This window comes from Cyanistes caeruleus, chromosome Z, assembly GCF_971803275.1.
Source record: "Cyanistes caeruleus chromosome Z, bCyaCae1.hap1.1, whole genome shotgun sequence".
Taxonomy (NCBI): Eukaryota; Metazoa; Chordata; class Aves; order Passeriformes; family Paridae; genus Cyanistes; species Cyanistes caeruleus.
In genome coordinates, this window is record NC_141732.1 from 31,531,510 (window position 1) to 31,551,316 (window position 19,807).

Below are 19,807 nucleotides of genomic sequence, written 5' to 3' on the forward strand. Positions count from 1 at the left end.
GCTTGAACCTGCTCAACAAAACAACATATATCCAATTTTCCACTGTATAACAGAGTCTTTTGGACCTAGTAATTTCACAGTGGAAATGAAATATCTGAACTTTATGATGTCAGAAAAATGGATAGCACAAAGCTGTCATCTTCTACACGTATATTCTTTATTCATCAAGCATTTTAGAGCTTTCCTTCCAATAGGAAGCATTAATATAAGCTTGAAACACGCATTACCATGAACTGGTTCATGGATTCAGCATAACAGAAGTTCTTGTGTTCAGAAGCTGCCCAAAACATTGATCTGTCATGTTCAACCCTCTTCAGTTGCCTGTTGTGTGTGGCTAAGCAATTTCAAAATAAGCATGGGTGTCAATGACCAGTTACTAATGTCACAGAATTAAAACTCATGCCAATTTGCCAGTTCCAAAAGTGATCTCCCATACAGTCCAACTGCTTACTTAGCAAAGACTAAGAAAGGGCTTAGAAACCCATCTAAGTTCTAGGTACTGAGAAAGTTCTTCCACAGACAGACTTCTGCAAAATTCTAAGTAGGAAACAAGCAGTACCAATAGTTTTCACTCTGGAGTCACAGTCTACACTGAATGATGAACTGAATATCTCTGGATTCACTGAGGGTCTTCAAGCAGGAAATCTGAACTGTTTCTGATATAGTGTGAAGGGGAAGTTGGACCAGATGTGGGACCCACTGTGGTCGCTTCCTGCCTTACCCATTCTGTGATTCTGTGAGAATGGATGGTACTGCAAGAACTTCTCTGAACATGGGAGAACAGATGCAGTCATATTTTCATGGGGCTACATGACCTATTCCCAGCCTGGAATGCATCCTGTTACAGGAACCTATCTGATCATACATTCCTAGCAATGTTTATCAGAGCCTTCAGAACAACTATGTTACTTGGTAATATATCAACCACAGAGAGAAGTGTTCCTGCAACCATTTATCATCCTTTTGCCAAGATCATTAGCAAGGCAGGCTTTTAGAATTGCTGGTAATGTCCATTTTCATATGTGACCAGCTCCCCAGGGGATGCAAAGCTAATCTGAAACACTAACATTTGAGGGAGGAGCAGAACACAGACACAAATGACACAATGAGATTGGTACACAAGAAAGAAAAAAGCCAACCAAACACAAAGGCCCCAAATAAACAAAACAACAACTAAAAAACCCAATAAATAAGCAGAATTTGGCATAGTTATTATTCCTGCTGTCAAACCAAGCTGACGTAAATATTCTTGGTTCCCACCTTACTTTATTAAAAGTCCACAGACATGACATTTGACAATACTTGCTTAGACTTGCTTAGTTCTCTATGTATGCTATTAACTTTTAAGAACTTTTTAAGAGAAAACATTTATTTATCTATTACATTTTTAAAACTGATTTCTTTAAAAAAAAAAAATAGAAAGAAAAAATAGAAAAAGCCATTCAAACCTCAAAAAAACCCCTCAAAATAGACTCAGTCCTCCAGAGCACACAAAATCAGCAGCTGAATGATGATGAAAATAAGTCTACTGACTAACAAAGGACAAACCTAATCACTCAGCACATAGAATCATAGAACAGCTTGGATTGGAAGGGGCCTTATAGACTATTCAGTTCCAATCTTGCTGTGGGCAGGAAACCTTCCACTAGCTTGTCAGAGCCCCATCCAGCCTGGTCTTGAACACCTTTAAGGATGGGGAGTCCATAACCTCTCTGGGCAACCTGTTCTACCTTCACAGTAAATTTTTTTCCTAATATCTAGCCTAAACTGGCTGTTGTTTAGCTTAAGGCCATTCTTCTTTGTCTTATCACCACGCGCTTTTGTGCAAAGCCCCTCTCCTCTCCTCTTCTTATAAGGTAGTGGAAGGGGTTACAAGGTCTCCCTGGAGACTTCTCCACTGCAGACTGAGCCAACTCCAGTCCCAACTCAAGAAGCTTGTCTTCATAGGAGACTTGTTCCATCCCTCTGATCAACTTAGTGACTCTTCTCCTGTCTTGCTCCAACGAGTCCACATCTTTCTTGTGTTGAGGCTCCCAGAGCTGGATGCAGTGTTCCAAGTGGCGTCTCACCAGAGCAAAGCAGAGCAGAGCAGAGCAGAGCAGAGGAGAGAAGAGCAGAGCAGAGCAGAGCAGAGCAGAGCAGAGCAGAGGGGCAAAATCTACTCCTTCTGGCTATCCTGTTCTGGATGCAGCAAAGGACACATTTGGCTTTCTGAGATGTAAGTGCACATTGCCATATCATGTTGAGCTTTTTAGGCACATATACCTTTAGTCCTTCCCTATAGGGAATCTCAACCCGTTCTCCATCCACCTTGTATTTGTGCTTGGGACTGCTCTGACCCAGGTGCAGGATCTTGCATTTCGCTCTGTTGAAGTTCACAAGGTTCAAACAGGACACCCTCTGAGGCCTGCCAAGGTCTCTCTGGATGACATTCCTTCCCTCCAGTGTGCACCACTCAGCTTGGTATAATCAGTAAACCTGCTGAGGGTGCCCTCAATACCACTGTCATGAGTAACCAACAAAAATATTAAAGAGTGGTAGTCCCAATACCAGCCTTTGAAGAATGTCACTCATCACTGCTTTCCACTTGGACCATGAGTCGTTGACCACAACTCTTTAAGAGCAACCATACAGCCAATTTTTTATCCACCAAGTCCACTCATGAAATCACAGAATCTGAGAATATTTTGAGATGGAAGGGACCCAAAATGATCATCATCAAGTCCAGCTCTGACCTACAGGGATTGAACCATGACCTTGCTCTACTTAGCTGAGCTAATCTGAGGGTCAAATCCATGTTTCTCCAGTCTAGAGAAAAGGATGCCCATGTCAAATGCTCTGCACAAGTCCAGGGAGGTGATGTTTGTTGCTTTTCCCTCATCCATCACTGCTGTAACCCCACAGAAAGATGCAGAGTTGGAAACTAGTTACACTATGTCCTCTGCCCTACCTTCTTTAACAAGACACATGGAAAAGATGTTGGGAGAATAAAGTGAAAGAGGTCAGGAACCAGGTTTCATTAGTTCATCAAATAAAATTCTGAAGTTTATAAACATGCCTGGCACGTATAATTAAATAGTCATCTCACTATGACAGGGCAATTCTGCATCACTATTTAATTAATAGTCTCCATACAGCCATGCTGCATTGTTAAGACATTTCTCAAAGCAAACTGCCATGCTGACATAAAAAGGATTTGCAGCAATACAAAGATGTCCTCATTTTATCAGAATAGTGTTTGCTATCCACCTGAGTGACCAGAAATACTCTGTTATTTGTAATTACAAGGATGATACAAGATTGCCTACAGAATCACTGCATACATGTATTGTGGAATAAAGTTATGTTAATGATGCTAATATGGAAAAATTTCAAAAGGCTTTGGTCTGTTCTACATTCTGTAGCCAGTCTCACATCCAAGTACTAAAGATGAAGCGCTGTGACACTTTGCAATACAAGCTAACACTTCCCTCTGTGGATGTGACAATGAGACAAGACCACATGATTAATTCAGGTTGCCTTGTACACAGTGCAGGCTCCTAAACTCAGAATTCCAGGTTTCCAGCCTTTTAGTATCAAGTCTTCTTTTCAAAATAGATCCTGCTCCTATACTAACAGACATGTTCTTCTGGTCATCCCTGTGTACCAGCTATGAGCTTTACCCTGATTAGCCAGTTCAAGGTAGAAAAACAGGCAAAAAATTGTTGTCATCACAAATCATTCCTGCCCAGAGAAAGGAAAGGTGATTACTTTCCAGTCACACCAGTTTTTCCAAGTTGAAACAGTATTAAGTCTAAACAGGAGACAAAATGGACCAGCTCTTTGGGTAGGAGTTAGCCATTAGATCAATTTGGTGGTGTGTGGTAGAACTTCATGGCATCATTCATGTCTTATTAGAGGCTTGCTCTGGGAGTAGTTTGGCTGATGAGAGATCTCTTAAAACACATTCAGTGTAAAATACTTCTTCTGCAGCTGGGGATAAACAAGTCAGTGGAGCTTACACTATCACGTTTATTGGATTTTGTGATTCAGGCCTAAGGGTCTTCCAGAGGAAAAACAAAGTGATGCATGCACTCTTCCCAGAAACAAAATCACTGCTCAGCAGGAAAACCAAGCAAATCTAGTCTGGCATTTTGGTTTCTTATTTAACCACATGACACCTCAACTTTCATTTGACCAGCACTAACTCATACTAGTGAGAAAGCACTAGGAATTTAGTATTAGGAACTTTGTATCTCCTATTGCTGGGACAGTGTTTTCATAACCACTCTTTCACTAGCTGCCAAGATGACCTCTTACAGACAGATGAATAATGTTAGTCTAATTGTTTATTACAATTGATTGCAAGCAGATGAGAACATTAGTCACAAAAATCTAATCCAAAGAGTTGGACAATGCAGCCAGATGTAAATTCCTTTGGAAAGTCAAACTGTCCCTCACCCAGGAAAATACTTAGAAATGGAGTTTATTGGGAGGGCATAATGCTCTTCAGGTCACAACAGAGAAGAGTTTTTGACCAACTGCTGTTTAAACATGACCAGTCCTTTTCATCCCTCTATTTTTACATGCTTTTTCCTTCCCAAGCAACCCAGTTCTATTCCTTTCCCTGACTTTGGTTTCTCTCCTAAGCATCCCATAGTAAGTCCTGTGTAATCCTGAAAGTCTTCCTCTGTATGCTGCAATGTGTCCTCAATCTCCAGGCAGCAAAACCAGGAAGTCTGCGAGGTGTTCCAGGACTAACTCATGTTGATGCATTTCTCTCCCATGCCATGGGGACGACGCTGCCCCAGGACAATGCTGGAAGGGCCCTTTCCTCAGAATCCTTACATTGCATCTTTGCCTGCTCTCTTGTGCTCTTCTGGGTTTGAGGAGATAGGATCCAGGAACAGGGCTGCGGAAAGGGTAACTAAGGCTCCTGCCAATGTTTCTCTCCACTACCTTGTGGAGCACAGGCAAGTTATTATCACATAAACTAACATTTCATCACTATTACTTCTTAAGCAAGAAAAGAGGGCAATGCTGAGGGAAACAAAGACAATATAAAAGCTGATGTAGCACCTGTCTCAGAATTCAGGGTTGTCCAAAATCAAAACTGATTTTCAGGCCTCAGCCTTTTTTTTTTTTTCTGCTTTTTTTTCAGCATTCTTCAAAAATCTTTCACTAGACAATCTTGACAAATAGCCTGGGTAAAACTTATAACACTCCCAAGACATGTAGTAACTAGATATAACTACTTTGTAAAGAAAGATGTAGTTTAAATACAGGAACACCATGAAACTTTGAACCTAGGCAAATTCATTTAGGTGATCCCAGATCTGGGATCTCAGTTTCATTCAGCTGACTCCTAGTCCTTTGTACTAGACCTTCAGCTTTATCCTCTGGATTTTGTTTTCAGCTTCCACCTGAGCCATAAAATGTTTGTATCATCATCTGCTTTGCCACAAAACGGGATCCTCAGTCCAAAAGTTCTTTAGCCTTCACTGAAACATGACAGGTTATGTGACCATAACTACAAGACATTTTGATGCTCATATTTGTTACAGACATACAAAATCTGTGAAAGAGCGATTTTTAAAATTATAATTATTGTTGCTGTTGTTGTTGAGAAAAGCAAACAACAAAAGGAAGCAACCAAAAAACCCCAAACTCAACAGCCATATTCTATCTCACTAGATAAAAAAATGTTTTTTTCAGCAACTCTTGGTTCATCCATCAGACTTCAGAGAAGTGTTTAGGAGGCAAGAACACAATGAAATGCAAAATCCTGAAGCAATGAAACCAAAGTACAGATGCATAGCTTTTGACTTACTCATTCAAGCTACTCTTCTCAGTCCCACAGGAAAAGTATTTCCTTATTTACAGGAAGAGAAAAGGACCACTGTGAGGTGCTTGATCACAGGGTAGATGGTTTGCACTACAATGTAGAACATGTGTATCTCCCTTCTCTGTTTTCAGGGAAGAAGAGTTCTGATTTAGAAGATGGTAATCTCCATGTGGTACCTCAGGTGTCCCCAGAATAAGGGCAGTTATGCATAATATTATGTAGACATAACTTAGCTACTCTGAGAAGCAATTGTCTTGACTTGTCCTTAGATAAGCTGCACAAAGCCAACAGGTCTCTGATCCCTTACCCTGACCTGAAGGTTTTTACACAGTACATTCTCTCCTTCATCACTTACAATCACTTCATACTGCCTCATCTCCCCTTGAAATTTTAATTTTTTTTCTAAAACAATGAAATAGTTAATGGGTCTCCTATGAAATGAAGGAAATGGAAATGGAAGGAAAAGAGGGATAAGAGTATAAACAGTATATAAATAGAATACAACCACTGAATAGAATGCAATTCACTGAACAGTGAATTAGATCCACCTCATCATGCAGCACTAAGTTGTTCCTCATATTGCTTTAGTAGATGAAAGGACTGGTCCTTACTGGATTTAAATCAGTGTTCCATTTAATGCAAAAGATGCACACACATGTACAACAAACTAAAGTTAAGAAAACATCTGTGGCAAATCAATGCACTGAATCTACTATAGCCCTTCTGATTCTCTGTCCATTCTTTCAAACACAAAGCCATCCCTACCACAGATCTCACTCATAAACTAACTTCTCTGAAGACCTCTGGGTGTAGATAATTTGTGACAATATCACAACACAACTACAGTCTTAGCAACAGCAGAAGCAAAAGATAATTGTGGTAGAGTTCCTATATTAGTAGGATATTACTGTGTAGCTGCTTAAGTTATTCACTGGTTTGCTAAAGAAACTGCTTATCCATAGCAAATTTTCACCCTGTCAGACTATAACAGGTGCTTTCAAACATCAATACGATTTATTTTTCCTTTAACAAAATATGATCTCAAGATCATTGTGGAATTCCTTCAGTGCCCGCATCTGTCATGGTTTAACCCCAGCTGGCAACCAAGAACCCCCACAGCTACACACAATCACTCCTCCCTCTTCCCCAATGGGAAGGAAAATCTAAAAGAAAAGTAAAATGCATAGGTTTAAATAGGAACAGTTTAATAAGTGACACAAAATGTAATATCATCATCATCATAACAATGATAAACAACCACAACCACAAAAATAGTGATAAAGAGGAATAAAACCCAAAAAGAAAAGTGATGAACCTTACAATTGCTCATCCCCCACTGGCCAGTGACAGACCAGCAGCTCTTGTACAGCTTTCCCCAGTTTATATACTGGACATGATGTTCTGTGGTGTGGAATATCCCTTTGACCAGTTCAGGTCAGCTGCCCTGGCTGGGCTTTCTTCCAGCTACTTGTGCACTTGCTCATTGGCAGGGCACGGGAAACAACAGTCCTGATAACAACAGCCAAATCATTAGTGCTTTATCAATACTATCCTCCTGCTAATCTAAAACACAGCACACAATTAGGAAAAGAACAACCCCATCCCAGAAAAAATCAGAACATCAAATATTTATGAGCCTATACAAGTTTCATATTATTTTTCAAATATTCTTGTAATTATGCAGACTGAATAACATAAAGGTAAATCACTTTGGCTCGCTTTTAGAATTAGCAATCCATAAAGATTACCACAAGAAGAAAATCAAGTCTGCCTGCTAAATACTTTGTAATTTTTGCTTATCTTAATGTTCAAGTCAGTCTTTCTTTTCAACCACCAATGACTTCCTATATTGTGATTACAAGTTCAAAAGGCTGGTACTGCACTAGAAGATGTCAGTGATACATAGAAACATGGCACTTTGTTAATGGATATTCAGGAACCAACCATGCACTTAAATTTCAAGTTACAGTGCTTATGTGGCACTTCCTTAGAAGTGTCATTATCAAAGGCTCAGATTGGTTCAGACACTTTAATTCATCCAGTGGTGGCTACCTGCAGTCCTACTACAACCTGGCCCAAAGACCTGATAGTCAGAGAATTACATCAGCCAGACCCTGGGAGAAAAATTTAAGCATTACACCAGCTGGAGTAGTAATGACGATGGGAAATTTTGCTAACAATGAAAGTGTATTCAGTCTCCTTGAGAGCTTGTTTTCATGGGAGTGATGTCCAGACATTAGGAAGATGAATTACTTGCCTGAAGAATAGTCTTGTTAAGGTTTAGGGCTTGTCATGATTCAGTGATCACAGACCTAGCAGGAGGTTAGCAGAGCTAGGGGAGAAGGAGGCACCACTAAGAGTGGACGCAAAGAATGCAGAATTTATAGGCCACAAGGTCATTTGGCAGAACTCCCAAGATAAGGAAGAGAAAAAGCCAACATTTCAACCAGGTAAAGGGTAATTCTGGCAGGGAAAAATAATGACCACAGACACAAGAAATCCACTAACTCAAAGAAGAGAAAGACTGATCAAGCAGGCTAATTAGCAAAAGAAGCAAGGGAATCATTTAATGAAGAGAAGACAGAATACTAATTAATAACAGGATTATGTAACTTGTATCAAATGAACATTAATGCCTTTGTTTGCTAAAATGTAGAAATAGTAAAAAGTTTTGGTAGTCTGTGTGCTAGGTATGTGGGTTTGCCACCCAGCACCCCTTTCTATTTGGAACTGTAAATAAATCAAATACCTCAGCTCTGTGTGTGGATCAGCCTCTTGCATTAACAGGTTAAAGAATCCATTTTGGGACAACAATATTGGTGACCCAAATGGGAGCTATGTAGCCTTGACTTGCCTAGATTATCTTGTTGCCATCAGCAAAGGAGAATCAGATCAGATAGGATTTGGACCAGTTCGATTGGAGATTCCATCAAATCCTCTGCAGCATGAAGGCAGTGAGCAAGTCAAAGGTAACACTCCAGAGGTATTTGAGCAAGGGCAAAAGTGGTGTGAATTTCTGGACTGGTGAGTATCAAATTTCATTTTGTTGTAACTGATCTGTGTGACCAGTCCTGAGCAGACCAGTGGGACTGGTAGTTGAAAACTTCAAGCTCTGTGTAAACTGGATAAGGATGATTTGGAACAGTGACTGTCACTGCACACAACAAAAACAGTGTATGAAAGACGGGATGTGTCCTCCTATCTTTCCTGACACAAGGTCAAAGCAGCATGTAACTAACAACAGATTAGTTGTTAGGGGATCAGAACTGAGAAATAAATGCATGCGTAGGCTTTAAAATTGCTACACACAAAACTGTGTGATGGGAGAGAGTGCTTTTCCTTTCTCTGACAATAAGGAGTTGGAGCAGAGAGTAAAACAATTATTTGTATTAGAGGTCTGGACCTAAAGATAAAGAAATTGGGCAAATGAGTATTGGCAAACTAGTCCACAGTTTTACCCTGTAGCTCTTGGGGTTTTATTTTGAAAAGCTGGAGTAAGCTGGGAAAGATCCAATGACGAAAGATAAAATGAACACATATTGTAAGCAGTGGTGGACACTTTGTACATTGGAGAATGAGTAAAATGGATTTTTGCGGTTTTATTTTGGAGTCAGTGTTTTGTTGCTGACTTGGTAATGGGATCAGTTGTGGTTTATGTTGATGCTTTTATGACACTGTATAGAGAGCCAGGTATTCAGAAAAAGTGTACGTTGGGAGGAGATATGCTGATGTCACGTACTAAGGAGAAAAAGGCAAAGATCATGTGCTGCAGAGGGGATGAGGCAGAAGATGTGTGAATGTTACTTCCCTCCTTTTCACACCATAGACCATAGGAGTGGGGATAAATAAAGAGAATATGGATCAAAATAAATAAGCATATCGGAAGTAAAGGTTTTAGTCCTGCTGCTGGCCAGACTCAGGGAAATAATCAACCAGTGATTCAGGCATTTTCTAAACAAGCAATAGGGGTCTGCCTGGTTTTATACATGTCATTTTTTATATTTCATATTTGTTGAATTGCAAGTGATCTGTTGGTTTGTACTGAGAGAATCTTGAAGGAGGGTATCAGCTTTTGGAAACTGTTAACAGTTAGGTTATCCTAACTGGAGGTGTACTTAGGCTAGATTGATTACCTTGTTACTGTGGAAAGAAAAGGGACTGGGATTACAAAGGTGAAAGAAACACCATAAGCAGGGGGCTTGGGGCCTGAAAGGCCCCTACTTCCCCCTGCACAAACATACACACACACACACTTTTGGCCTGAATCAATGTGGTATTTGTAGGCAGCAAGGGTCATTGATGTTTGAGAATTTTTTACGATGAATGAGGGGCCAGGGGAAAATATCAAAACCCTCTAGTTCTAGTAAAACTAGAGAAACAATGAATTTTTAATAAACAGCAGAGCCACATATTCAGTAAAAACTATCTGTAAGGGTTAAGTAAAGTTACAGCACTGATTTTTGGGGCAGCTTTATGGCCATTCCTGAAACTCACAGAGTGGCCAATTGGAGACAGTAAATTGACTGATGAGTTACTATATGCCAGAATGTCCCTGTCCTCCATAGGATGAGATTTATTATTCAAGTTAAATGTTTGAGTCAGAAAGTTCTATATATCTCACAAGAAAAGGCACAGAAGACTCAAATCAGTTTACCAATGACCCAGACCTCAACAGAATGAACAGGATTTAAGAGTAAGAAACCAAATAACTGTGGACAAATACTTATTTGACTGGTTTGGATTTAAAAAATGCTTTCTTTTGCATTTCAGTGAATGAGCAGAGACAGACTCTCTCACACACCAGGTGAAAAAACCCCTTTTGGGACAACAGGAGGAGGCTTCAGAACTAGTTTTCTTACTCTGAAATGTAAGGAATTCCTCTTTTTTTTTACATAAAAGCATGCTTTCCTTAATGTATGTAAAAATTGAGGCTGATTCATCAAGTGATGGAAAAGAATAAAGCTTCTCTGAACAGTGAACTATCAGAGATTTTGGAGAAAAAGACATCTTTCTCAAGAGTTGTATACACTTCTTTTTTCCAAACATAGTCATAGCAACATCTGCCCCTAGTGAATCAATACTTAAGTCAACAACAAGGTAATTTTTCTGATAAAATTTAAGCCATTGCCCTAACAATTTATTCTACTAAAAATATATTTGTTCTTAAATCAATAAAATTACATCTTGCGTTGATTGCATATTTGTTAGCCAGGGACGTGATTATTTTTCACTGTCTTTGCCAATTTAAGCATAAATATATAATTTCTCAAGCAGGACTGCCTATTGTAGTTAGAATGCAAGAAGATTAAATGCTCCTACCACATTCTAACCTGCTAATCTGCCAATATCCTCTGAATCACTAGACTGACTGATTTACTCATTTTTCAGTCAAAGCAGAAATGAGCAAAACTTTTGCAACTGTGTGAAACTGAAACAAACAGTAAACCTTGGCAGGACTATAGCTGTTAGAAAGAGTAACTCCCACACAGTGAGTAATACCCATCATGTTGTACAGATGAAATAAATTCAGAGATGTGAAGGAGAAGCATGTGAGCAAGACAAGACAACCAAGAAACTGCAAGCTTACGGATCTGCAAAAAGGAAAGGAAAACACTGCTGACTGCTTCAGCAGTATGACCATTATGGTTCAGAGACGTTTACTGCAAATTTGCATTATACTGGCATTGTACATCAAAATCTCTTGTTCAGTTTGCCTTTTCCAAGGAAACAAAGTGAACTATCATATCATCAATTTTCTGTGGAAAATGGGTGGTTATTTTCCTCAGCAATGTCTTAGGGAAACAACTGATTTCAGATTCCCTGTGGAGATTACTAAGGTCACACAGAAGAACATCATAAGGATCATCTATGAATTCCTTCAACAGATCTTCCAATTATTTAGCAAAAATCTTCCTGTTGATGTTTGGAATATAAGCAAGATTGAGAACTTCCAAAATGGAATTCATCATCAAATTGAAGAACTGGAGACATGTTTGTCAGAAGAACAATCAAAAGCAAGAAACAATTTTCAAACGTGGATCCTAAAAACCTCAATATACAGCATAAAAAAGTACTTTCAAAGAATCACCAATTTCCTAAAAGATAAGCAATACAGCCACTGTTCCTGGGAAGCAGTTCAAATGGAATTGAGAACATGTCATATAATTTTTGACAGTCTTTTGAAAAAAAAAACTACATAAAGAGGTAAAATCTTCTATGTTTTGTTTATTTTAATAATACAATAATTTCCCACTTCTTGATAGGCTTTTCATATCCACATTTTAATAATTTTCAAATTGACAGCTGGGGCTTGTTTTCAAAAAAAAAAAACATTCAGTGCTCTCAGTTAAACATGTAGAGTACTCAAATGAAAGGGCACTTGGTATCATTGCTTCTGTAGAAGATCTTTAAAAATACAAATGGATATACGTTGTCTCTTTGCACTATTTTAAAAAAGGTTTTGTGGTTTTTCCACATAAAATAACAGTCGTTTTACAACCTGATAAATTTACATACACTACTGCCTAGATTTTATTTTTGCATTACTTCACTAACTTGGAAAAAAGTACAAGATGCAGGCATGCATAAGGAAGACAGACCTTCCTGTACTCCTATACATCATGAAGATCTTAAATTACCAAACAGAGGAGAACTTAAGATGAGCATGACATCTTTAAACTAAAAAAAAAAAAAAAAAAAAAAAATAGATAGTCCTCCCAAACAAGAAAAGTGAATTACCAGCTTTGATATTTATTTTGCAAGTATAATTGTCTCCAGAGCCTATGGAGATAATTTATATCTATTTATATATTATATATTAAATACACATATATTTAATATATAATATAAATATATATATATATGGTATATATATATATACACCATATTATATATATATATGGTATATATAAAAGATTTTTATATAGCTTTCTATACAGAATATTGAATAATTACAGCATAGATTTTCAGGGCATGTTGATTCAGAACACTGTGTAAAATATGTATGCATTTACTGTGCTTCAAGTTCATAAGCAAACAAAATTAATTTGAAAAGAACTACTGTATGAACACAGATATTAACAAGTTTCTTCCATTCCTCTCCCATCTTTCTTTCCTTCATTCAGGCAGAAGCAAACAGTACTTCAAGTTATCATCTTCATCTGTTTAACTGTTACTCAAGATACCTTGAATACCCAATGGTGTCAATATCACTCCCTATACATTATAAAACTGGAAGACTTCTGACATGAATTTTTTCCAACTCAGATTTCACATATCTTCAAGCATATCTCATGCCTCATATATTTTTATCATAAACGGAATGTGTCAAATTTGAATATAAGAAGAAAAGAGTTAAAATATGTCTGTAAATTCTGGAACTAGGGAAGAAAAAGAGATTATTTTGACCAAAAAAAATTATGTATTGCTACCATTACCTGAGGACAGAATCTCAGCATCATACTAGAACTTTGAGGGCTGAACTGTAACTCAGGTTGCCTTTCCTCCCTTTATTCAAATGCAATATATATCTAAAAATCCCTTCCCACTTTGGGGGAAAAAAAAAAAAAAAAGAAAGGAAAACTTACTCTGCATGCAGCTACTGAAATGGATTGGTAGAATTCCTTATTCCAGGAATGCAACAACAGGGTAGTTACAACTGCCTAATTTTAGGCAAATTAGACAGTGGACTAGGGAGATCAGGCTCACCCATTCCCCTCTCCATGCTCCGACTTTGCAGAGACAGGGAGGAAAGAATGGGTTTCAAACTCCTGAATATAACTCTGCTTTCAATCAACAGAAGAGCTCAATTCTTAACTGATTGTATAAGGAACATACGAGCAGTTTGGCACATGGATAATGTAACATTCCCAACTCCTTCAGTCAGTTTCTGTTTTATTAATTTAAACACTTTATAACTATGCTGACACTGAAGTGATATTTGATGTCTGCAAAATATGTTCAATTACACTTACTTTACTTGCTTTTTTTTTTTTTTTCTTTTTTTTGCCTTTTTTTTTTTTATTTTTTTAATTTGCTGTTTTTAATCTGTGGTTACTGTGGGGAATTAATGTAAACAGATTTTGGATCTTAAGATCAAGGACACTGAGGAACTGAAGGCCATGACCTTGATGTTTCCCTAGGCATAATGTATCAGGCAAGATAATATAAGATTGTATCAATGGACCTAAATTTATATTGTACTTTCTTTGCTCTGTTCTGCACTTGGGTTCCAGTCTCTAAAAAGCCAAGGGTCAGCACAGGCTAAAGCAAGTATGACTGGTAACAACCTTGCACAGCCTACTGGATTCTAACAGGATACTATCAGTTCTTCATGGGATCACATCACATTATGGTTAGGTAATGACAGCGTCAGGACCTACAAAGAGCCCATCCCTGGACAGTGCGGAAACATTCGCTTCCTTCATCAGCTCTACTGGAGAGCTACTTCCATGACTATAAAGCAGATATGTCTATTAACTCATGTATTCCTCAGTGTTAATTGTGACACACACTTTCAAGATGCAGGCTGGTTGTATTTTTTTGAAAAGGGGAAATAGAGACCTCATTAGATGGTAATTTAGGGTATCCACACAAGCTTACCTGACTGATATCAGCTAAGCATTTATAGGGAACATGGCTGTTTAAGAACTACCGAGGCTAGCTCTCTGTAAAAAAATCTGTGCTTTTTTACAAGTTAAATGTATCTTAGAAAAAGGAAGCAACTGTAATCAATATTGATTTCACATTTCTCACCTGGAATTCAGCCTCAACCCTCCTTGAGGAAACAATATGTAACCTTCTATTCCTGTGGAAAGATCTGCATTTTCTGAAACTATGAAAATGAAATATGGTCTTCTACTATTTGAAGCCAAAGTCTTGACTATTTTTTTCTTTACATGAGTACTTAAAAATTAAACACTGAACATTCATATAAAAATTCTAGACTACTGTTGTTACATGTAACTCTTGCAATGAAACTTTTTGTAACTTTTTATCACTGCTGTAACAAAAGAAACACAACCACGTCTGTTCGTTCAGTTTTTTAAAATGCATTTGCTTTGAAATGTCTGTGAAGAGTCACCACTTCAATGTCTATCTTAATCAGGCACTCTAATACCATGCCGGTGGGTACAAGAACAAAGTGGGGGATAGCTGGGGAAGGGGGGGTGGGGGGTGGAGAGACACTAAAATGGGAAAGTGAAAATAGTTTTCTATGGTTTTTTTGAATTAGTAACAATTTCAAAGCCACTTAAAATTTCTTTTAAGAAAAGATAAAAGACTACATTTCAAGATCCTCTTGAATTATTTTTTTTCTTGGTTAAAAGAAGAAGAAGTTAAGTTCAAATTCTGCAGGGAAGCATCTTAATGATCAATGATCTGAAATGATCCATTGTACCATATTGTACTGATCAATGAAATGATCTGAAATATAGACAGTTATGAGCTGCTTTTTCTGCAGTTCTGCCAAGATAAAAGAATGAATAACCAAACGTCAGGAAATCAGCCCCCAGTCACACTTTTCCAGTTTCAGCACACTGGAAATACCATTCAAGTCAAGACTTAGTATCAGAGCTCATGAAGCTGCTTTAAACACTTGCTCAGCACCCTCTCCAGCTGCTGATTCATAGACTGCACTTCTCTTCTATTTGCTAGAATTTGCTTTAAAACTTTAGAGTGGCATTATTTATTTATTTTTATACTGAATGGTAATTAGTGCTGTATCACAAAAACAAAAATCCAAAATCCAAAACTGATGTTCACTCTGGTGAAAGGAGAGTTATTTTTAAGACAGAAGTGGTCATCTATTACCAACCACCTGCATATACTGCATGCTACTATCCACAGAACTTACTGAAGTCTTTCTAGATTAAAAACCTGCACCTTTTGTCAGCAAAAGGGTATGCTGAACCTTCAAAACAATTTTTTTTTTATTTGATTGTATTGGTGTGGTATTTTTTATTGTAGTATAATTTATCGGATTGTATTGGTAATCAAATGCCCTCAACAGCAGAAGCAGCATATGTCTTAAATTGAAACCGATGACAGATTTCCCAGACCAAACTGTTCTTAGAAACTCTTGGCCAAAGAGCCCTCTGCTCCTAAAAAGTGTGTTCTTGTCAATCTACTTGATTAGGCTAAGTCCCCTTTTATCTTTCCAGGGTAAATCAAAAACCAGTGATGGTTCACAAGACAGGATGTAAAACTCCGTCATCTTTTCTTCCTCCCTTTCTCGCTTTCCAGTTTCACATCCTTGTTCTGCTTTATTAGCTGTTGAAACTTTTCCTGAGCTGATGAGACCAACAGAAAATTATCCAAAATACCCAAACAAATATAATCCATACTTTTGTTCAAAGGTAGAGATTTAACACCAGAGAAGAACATGCACTGCATATGAGAACCAGTGCAAAAGAGAAAAGGTAGAGTGGCAGGGAGACTGGGTAACAAGAACAGTTAGCAGTTATCTCCTCTGCTTTTCTTGTCTGGTCCAAATACCTGTAAAAGAACCTCTCAGTTACTTGGTGTATAACAGATCTTCAGCCACACCTGCAGCTCCTTTGCTGCAAGTGTTTCTCCTTTAATATAATAATATGCTAATTACCCATCACCAGAACATCTTAGTGGAATAAATCTCTGGAAATAAATTTGCTTCTACAGTAGTAGCTTAAAATTTCAGTTATATTTTACTCATTTTATGTTTCTCTCTCCATCTTATCTGGACAGTTCTTGTCTAAGTCCCTGGCTCAGACGTGGCTCACAAGACACTCATCTATCAGTCAAAGGTACTGAAGCATCTAATCCTGAGATAATACCCTAAAACAGAAGAATGAAAATAACATTTGTTTTGTCTAAAAAAATTCCATCTGAAATCTCAGTTTACCTAACTAGTGATAAAGACTAAATATTAAACAAAGACAAGTACCATGTTTGTCCTGTAACATTCCTAAACAACTGCTATTCCAAATGACTCTGTGATCCTTGTTCCCAGAGCACTTGGACCTCTCTGCTCTCAGCTTCTGCTCCAGAACACAAGTACCTTTCTCAGGGGCCTAATGATGCCAAGTACTTTTCTGGCTCTATATATTAAGAATATTTTTCAGGACAGAAACACCAGCAAAGAAACTGAAGTGATCTGGCCCAGTCCCAAATCTCACATCACTCACTAATGCGTTCTAAGCAGCAGCAGCTACAACACCAACACACCAGCAAGCTGCATAAAATCATCATTGCAAGAGGCTTGATGCCAAGCAACATCATGCCATTTTGCACCCACCTCCTTTTCTCTTTAGCACTTTCTGGAATTCAGTATTGCTTCACTGTACCCTCGTGTATCCTCGTGTTCCTTTTCTTTCTACCCTACAGCCAGCTTTCAGCTGTGCATATTGTCTGTCAGAAAACCACCAGTAGCCTCCTTCTAGTGTTTTTTTGGTTTGTTTTTTCATTTTGTTTGGTTGCTTTGTTTTTTTTGTTTATTTTGGGTTTGTTTTTTTTTTGTGTTCCAGGAATGCTCTTTTCTGTGCCCCATGGAGCAGGGAAGCATAATCATCACAATTATCAGTCCACTCCAAGAAGTTTGCAAATCTTGAATAATATGCTTTGCTGTGGAAGAGGGAAATGGGCTCTCCTCTACCTGCTGCAGCGCACCCAGCCCAAAAATTCTCCAGTTAGGTATGTCTAGAATATTGTCTCTCAAGTGTCCCCCATGAAATAAAAATTATATATATGTGTGTAAAATACAACTAAAAGGCTTGTAGAATAGAAGCAATCCTGATGCCTATTTAAGAAATTGTTATAAAATTATATAAAATATAATTATAATATTATATATATTATATATATTATATATATATAATATATATATATTATATATATATATTAAATATATTATATATATTTATATATAATATATAAAATTGTTATAAATTGTATAAGCAGGGTTTAAGGAAGGGTCCTAAAACAACTTTATCCTTTTGACAATTACACAGCTATTCAATCAGAATATTTTATTTACGAAAGCTGTCCACAACCAGTCCCAGAACAGGCTGATTTGACCATCAAATGGGAGCAAGAAGATTCTACATCTTCGAATGCCAGCTGGCAGCAGTCTTGCCAGAGGACAGATGATCTTCAGGGTCAATCAGCTTCAAGCAGGACTCTTCAGGAGCCTCTGCCTGTGCTTGCACTGCATTTCTTCTCTTTTCAGCCAACAGCGGGAACCTCTAGGGCATGTGAGTCCTTGCACTGGCAATTACTCATTTCTCCATAATAAGCCCTAGGTCAGCTTCTGAGAGGCTAGCTGCCAGGTTGTCACACTGTGATTGCAAAGACTTTCAGGGATTTCAAATACTGCGTTCCACTAGGGAACAAGGAGTTTAACGCAAACCATTTTTCCTTGAGCAACCTTGCAAACTAAATGCAAAATCCAGCACCCTGAGCCTGTGTCTCTACAACTAACAGACCTGGCAGATCAGCTGCATGGCACGTTTCTTGAGACACTCTTCGCCCACAGCACTGAAGAAAGCGCAGCAAAATTGCCATTTTAAAAAAGCTGTGTCTCAGCGTTTGCCACGGAAGACGATAAACTCCCGGCTGAGTCTTTCCCTTTCCCAAAACATCCCTTTGCTCAACACGATTACAACAGGAGCAGCTTGCAGGGCTGCGGACCTCGCCTCTCTGCGCCAGAGCACGGCGCAGAGAGGCGGCTGGAGCTCTGTGCCCAGCCCGGCCCAGCTCGTCCCTCCCGCCTTCGGGCACCCGCCAAGGGCAACAAGTCCAGAGAGCCCGCGGCTCCATGGCAGCACCGAACCGGCTCCTGAAGCTCTGGAGGAAGCACACAGCGACCTACCTCTGAGAGACGGGATGGGGAAAAAGGAAACGAACAAATAAAGAAACAAACAAACAAAAACATCCCCCCCCCCCCCGAAAAAAAAATAGAAAAAAAAGCCCACCAAAAAACAAAACAAAACAAAACAAAACAAAAAAAAAATTAAAAAAAGAGAAGAGAAAAGAAAAAGGAAAGAGGAGCCCTTGGGAAAGCGCACCTTCGTGCGGGCTGCAGCCCAGCCGCTGCTGCTCGGAGCGAAGCGCGCTCACCTGCACCGTCCCGTCCTCGCAGGCAGCGCCCACCACCTGTCGTTCCGGCCGGGACCAGGGGCAGGTTCCGCCCCCCACCCGCTCCTGCCGAAGGCGGAGGCCCGGGGGCGCCAGGGCAGTGCGGCCGCGGGGGAGCAAGAGCCCCTCCCAGCGGGGCGGGCACCGGCCGAGCCCCGAGCACGGCAGTCCCCGCGGGGTCGGAGGAGCTGGGCGGGGCTGTCACCTCCGCCCCGACCGAGCGCAGCGGGCAGTGGGCGGGCGACTGCCGGGCCGCAAACCCATCCCGCTCACGGCGGGAAGTTTGTAGGCGGCGGGACCGACCCCACCCTCGCGTGCGCCGCCCTGACCCATCGCAACCGCCCCCGTCTTACCTCCCACCGCTGTGAGCGCCGCTGCTGCCCCTCCAGCTGCCTTCCTCGCCTGAGGGACACGAAAAGAACGCTACGGCTCGGCTCGGCTCGGCTGGGCTCGGCTCGGCTCGGCTCGGCTCGGCACGGCTCGGCTCGGCTCAGCACGGCTCAGCTCGGCTCAGCACGGCACGGCTCGGCTCGGCTTGGCTCTCGTCCCCCCCCCACCCCAGGCGCCACCCCCCGCCGGCCCCGGGCCCCTGCTCTGCCCTGCCACGGCGGAGGGCGCCCCCTGGCGGGCATCGCGCCCCTGCCCGTGCGCGGGGTGTCCCAGGCCCAGCGCATCCTGCGCCCTCAGCACACAGCGCCCCAGCCCTGCACACACCGCCCCAGCCCTGCACACACCGCCCCAGCCCTGCACACACCGCCCCAGCCCTGCACACAGCGCCCCAGCCCTGCACACACCGCCCCAGCCCTGCACACACCGCCCCAGCCCTGCACACACCGCCCCAGCCCTGCACACACCGCCCCAGCCCTGCACACA

At 40.2% G+C, this 19,807-nt stretch overlaps 2 protein-coding genes across 43 annotated transcripts in view; one reads left to right on the forward strand and one right to left on the reverse strand.

The window, feature by feature from the left end:
• MOB3B (MOB kinase activator 3B) overlaps positions 1-19,507 on the reverse strand; it is a 93,605-nt gene extending 74,098 nt beyond the window's left edge. For 15 of the 42 annotated variants that reach the window (XM_023944290.2, XM_086869657.1, XM_086869680.1 and 12 more), the window contains exon 1: positions 18,865-19,091. The gene's annotated coding sequence lies outside the window, so the exon portion shown is untranslated. Of the gene's footprint in view, positions 1-18,864; positions 19,220-19,287 lie in introns of those variants that run through there. The other 27 variants (XM_086869678.1, XM_086869681.1, XM_086869674.1 and 24 more) reach the window with 13 other exon arrangements.
• LOC147648316 (interferon alpha-2-like) lies at positions 11,390-12,024 on the forward strand. Its single transcript, XM_086869800.1, has one exon. The coding sequence runs from the start codon at positions 11,458-11,460 to the stop codon at positions 12,022-12,024; it is 567 nt and encodes a 188-aa protein (XP_086725926.1). The 5' UTR covers positions 11,390-11,457.
• Positions 19,508-19,807: the final 300 nt, after the last annotated feature.